The sequence below is a fragment of the Orbicella franksi genome, chromosome 5, assembly GCF_964199315.1.
Source record: "Orbicella franksi chromosome 5, jaOrbFran1.1, whole genome shotgun sequence".
Lineage (NCBI taxonomy): Eukaryota > Metazoa > Cnidaria > Anthozoa > Scleractinia > Merulinidae > Orbicella > Orbicella franksi.
Window position 1 is genome coordinate 2,251,711 of NC_138149.1, and position 5,114 is coordinate 2,256,824.

The following is a 5,114-nucleotide window of genomic DNA, read 5'->3' on the forward strand; positions in this document are numbered from 1 at the left end:
GACTTTCCTCTACCCTACACGTTATGAAATACTACACACTGAGAAACGTTCCCACTCTATTACAGAGTCACTGGGATAGGTTACCAACAGAGATATAGTGTCGCATACTTTACCTGGCAACCTGGCAACACATATTCGACCGCAGGAACAATGAACCATTGATCAGACTTCGCGAAGAAATTTTAGATTATGGCGAACTGAAAAGACAATGGGGCTACGGACACATACAAATTAAAAAACAGAAATATACACTTCAATCAAATGACGGAAGCAAATCTTATTTCACGGCTTTCTATGGTTATTACATCAATCTTAGTAACAGGAAAAAGGAAGTCTATCTAGGATACAGTTTCATAAACGTGTTCCATAACTTAGAACGTAAAAAAGCGTCCCTGTTCGGTCCCTTTGAGGACGATGATGCTGATGTTGAATAAAAAGCGATGTTCGTAACATTTGTCTCATTCATGTCTTCACAGAACAGACGGACCCACGACGAAGCCTTCCCCTTCGACGACGACGATGACTGGATCTTTGATCCGGCTCTCGACCGAGTGATGATCCAAACCGGAGGTGGTGGTACAAGACCCCTCCTAGAATTTGAATTAAGACCCGTAGGCGCCCGACGTAACTGGAGAAACGTCCTCAACAAACAACGATTCGAAGCCACACTCAGACAACACAGAGATGTGACTCCCAGGGACAATCTAGGTCAAGAATTGACTCAGGCCCTTCAACGATCCATCGAGCAACAAATCGCTCAGGATCCTACCCTGACACCCAACTCCACGGTCCATTTCACCATGCAGTCCAGTGCCTTCACGCACGCCTTTCAATCCACCACCTTCACCGTGCGCGAATTCGAAGAAGGGAGTGAAAGACTAGACACTTATCTCCAGTCTCTCGCGGCCAAACTCAACTCCAACGAAGAATTCACCCCAGACGACACGTTTACCATGGAAACCACTTTCATACGCACCCCAGGTCGGGGGCGCGGGCACGGAAAACGATACAAACCGAGCTGTGCCGCCGTACGGGGAATCGTCAAACGGTCGCGCGTGACCATCCAAAACAAAGACAATCTATGCTGCGCTCGCGCTATCGTCACCATGAAAGCCCTGGTAGATGCTGACATGAATCCATGAGATTAAGATTACCACAATCTCAAATAGGGGCGACCCGTCCAAGAGCGATTGGCCAAAGAACTCCACCGTCTAGCCCACGTCCCTGAAGGACCTTGCGGCATTCCCGAATTGCAGCAGTTTCAGGCCGCGTTACCCGGGTACCAGCTCAAAGTCCTTTCCATCGACCCACCCCACATGCTCATCTATGCGGGACCCGAACCCTCGGACAAGATCATTCGTCTCATCAAGGAAGACGGTCACTACGACGGATGTAACTCGTTCAGCGGGTTCCTCAACAAATCATACTTCTGCGACGAATGCAATCGAGGATACGATAACGACGACTTTCAACGTCATCCCTGCGATGGTAAATGGTGTCCCACCTGCAAACGAAAGGACTGCCCCGATTTCATCGAAGCCAAACGACCCCTAGCACGAGGCAAGTTTCCTGCACCCACCTCCATCTGCTGATTGTGTCACAGAAAATTCTTCGGAGCCCAATGCTACAACTACCACCTGCAACGGCGGAGCCTCAACATCCCATCCATCTGCGACACTTACAAAAAGTGTCCAGACTGTTGCCACGTCTACGAACCAAAACACAGGACTGGACGAGGAGGTGACCATCGTGCCCCCGATCATACGTGCGGATGGGGCGAATGCCGCATCTGCGAAAAGAAAGTCTTTCTGCCGACGCACCGATGTTACATCCAACGCATCCCCGAAGACGAAGACGAGCCCAAAAAGAAACGCGTGTCGCGCGACGAAGTCAAAGGGCGACCCTTCGAAGAACCCAAACCCGATGATCCAGACACACGCGTCTGGGTGGAAAGAGATCCGCCCCTTCAAGTGTACTGCGACTACGAAGCCATCACCGACGCCGAAGGGAATCAGACACCCATTCTACTCTGCCTAGAAGACGATGAAGAGGATCAATTCTGCTCCTTCTACGGTCCCAACTGCACCGCTGACATGTTCGACCACCTCGAATCCCTCGCCGTCGACGTGGACGGAGACGATCGGGACGTCATCGTCCTCTTTCACAATCTCAAAGGCTACGACGGGATGTTCATCTTGCAACACTGTTACGCCACGAATCGAGAAGTCACAGACCAAATCACCGTAGGCACCGAGATAATGTCCCTGAGATCCGACAGACTGACTTTCAAAGATTCCCTATGCTTTCTCCCGTTCCCGCTGGCCAACTTTCCCGCCACCTTCGGAATCCACGAACTGTGCAAGGGATTCTTCCCGCACAAATTCAACACCCTAGAAAATCAAGAGTACGAAGGACCCATGCCGCCGCGAGACATGTACGATCCCGACGGCATGTCCGCCAAAAAGAAAGCCGAATTCGAACAGTGGTACCAAGAGAAAGTCAACGACAACTACCATTTCGTCTTACGGCAAGAAATGGAAGCTTACTGCGAGTCGGATGTCAAACTCCTCAAAGCAGGCTGTCAAAAGTTCCGGCAAGAATTCAAACAAAAAGCGGACTTTGACCCCATGGAGAAATGCGTCACCATCGCCTCCGCCTGCAACCGATTCTGGCGCAAGAAACTCGTCCCGCCCAACACCATCGCCTCCAGACCACCTCGAGGATGGCACGGCGCCCGATCCAATCAGTCCGTCAAAGCCCTGAAATGGCTAGCCTGGCAAGAACACTTGTTACAACACACTGACCAAGGCGATCGTATTCACACTGTGCGAAACGGAGGTGAAGTCCGACTAGCCAATCACCTCGTGGACGGATACGATCCTACCACTCGAACCGTCTACGAATTCCACGGATGTCTATGGCACGGATGTCCTCGCTGTTTCCCCCGAAAACGAGACCGATATCCCATCTGCCACACCGATCGCACCCTACACGAAGTCTACGAGTCCACACTCCGCAAACACGACCTTCTCAGTCGCCAAGGCTACCAGCTCTGCGTCAAGTGGGAATGCGAGTGGGACCTAGAGGTCAAAACCGACCCAGAGCTCCGCAAGTTCCTAGACACGTTCGAAATCGTCGAACCGCTCGAACCCAGAGAAGCCTTCTTCGGAGGTCGTACGAACGCCGTCAAACTGCATCACGTGACCGACGTGGTCCAAGGAGAACAAACCAAGTACGTCGACGTGACGTCGCTCTACCCCTGGGCCAACAAGGAAGGCGAATACCCCATAGGACACCCGCAAGTCATCGTCAACCCCCAAGATCAAGACATCCACCACTACTTCGGAACGGCCAAAGTGGACATACTGCCGCCTCACGAACTATACCATCCCGTTCTACCTTTCAGGCACGGAGGTAAACTCACCTTCCCACTCTGCCACTCGTGCGTGGAACACGAAATGACCAAACCACTCCTAGAGAAATCGCATCGCTGCCCTCACACGGCCGAGCAACGCACGCTACGAGGGACCTGGTGCACACCCGAAATCCAGAAAGCCGTTGCCATGGGATACACGCTCAACAAGATCCACGAAGTCCACCATTTCCCGCCATAACAACGCCGTAAAGGCCTCTTCGCCGATTACGTGAATACCTGGTGAAAAATTAAACAGGAATCCGCTGGCTACCCCAACTGGTGTAACACCCCCGAAGACAAGGCACGGTACGTGCAACAATACCAACAGAAAGAAGGCATCGCTCTCGATCCGAGCATGATCCAGAAAAATCCAGGACGCAAAGCCACCGCCAAACTCATGCTCAACTCCTTCTGGGGCAAGTTCGACGAAAACCTACACAAACCCACCACCCAAGTCGTCTACAATGCCGCGCAACTCTTCGAACTCGTTTCCAATCCCTTCAACGACATACGACAAGTCAGAATCGTCAACGACGAAGCCCTAGAAGTCGTCCACGCCGAACTCAAAGATAATCAACCCGATAACGGACGAATCAACATCTTCGTCGCCGCTTTCACCACCTGCTGGGCTCGGCTCAAATTATACAGCTACCTGGAACTGTTAAAGCAACAAGTTCTCTACTTTGACACCGACTCCGTCATCTACTCGCACAAACCAGGTCAAGCCGATGTTCCCCTAGGCGATTACCTGGGCGAGATGACCAACGAACTCGACGACGGCGATTTCATCACCGATTTCACTGCCGCTGGACCCAAAAATTACGGATACAGAACCCACCAAGGTAAAGTCTGCTGCAAAGTCCGAGGCTTCTCACTCAATGTACGAGGATCCAGGCAACTCAATTATGACGTCATGAGACAAAATCTACTCGACGAACTCACACAACCTCTCGAGCAACGACGCAACATCAACGTCGTCAACCCCAACTTCTTCTGGAGAAACCCAGCCACCAAACATCTCAAAGTCATCACACGAACTAAACGCTACGGACTCGTCTTCGACAAACGTGTCGTTGACACGAACACTTTCATGTCATTTCCATACGGATACACACCAATGTAATTTTTACTTCCTGTAATCAATAAAAATCAATTTTGAAACTCACTTCCGGTCTATCTCCTTATTTGGGCATGCAAGAGCTGTGACGTCACGGGCGCCATGTTTTGCCTACCTAGGGGCCATCTTGGATTTGCAAATTTAAGAGAATGTATGGGAAAAAACTGGTCACGTGGTATGATCCCTGCACGCTGATTGGTTACGGCCCCAATGGGCGCTATTGACTACTCAGATCCATACTACCACATCAAATGATGCTTCAATGCTGGTATCACAAAAACGTCCAGCAATTGGCTAACCAATAATAGTAATCTTTATGGAATAATAGGTTACTATAGCAACAGTACAACCTGTGAGAAACACCCTTAATTTTAGCTTTAAGTGCTTGTAGACTTTTAACTCAAAACTAGTTCTGTTACCCCATATTATTTTCGAAAATTGATGGTGACTCTGACTTGCACCTCTCAGCCACATAAATTGTTTAAACTTTGCAAAAGTTTAAGTTTTAGGGCAACTTGACTGTCTGGATTGTTTTGCGAAGACGTTGCTAGGTAAGAGGTTTAACGTTGATACCTGTTGTTG

At 50.1% G+C, this 5,114-nt stretch overlaps 1 protein-coding gene across 1 annotated transcript; it reads left to right on the top strand.

The window, feature by feature from the left end:
* The first annotated feature begins 440 nt into the window (after positions 1-440).
* On the top strand, positions 441-1,142 carry LOC145488534 (uncharacterized). The gene has a single exon (XM_081467422.1). The coding sequence runs from the start codon at positions 441-443 to the stop codon at positions 1,140-1,142; it is 702 nt and encodes a 233-aa protein (XP_081323548.1).
* The last annotated feature ends 3,972 nt before the right edge of the window (positions 1,143-5,114 follow it).

Excerpts from the sequence above, each read along its gene's own strand:
- LOC145488534 (XM_081467422.1), top strand. The coding sequence starts at position 441 with ATGTTCGTAACATTTGTCTCATTCATGTCTTCACAGAACAGACGGACC.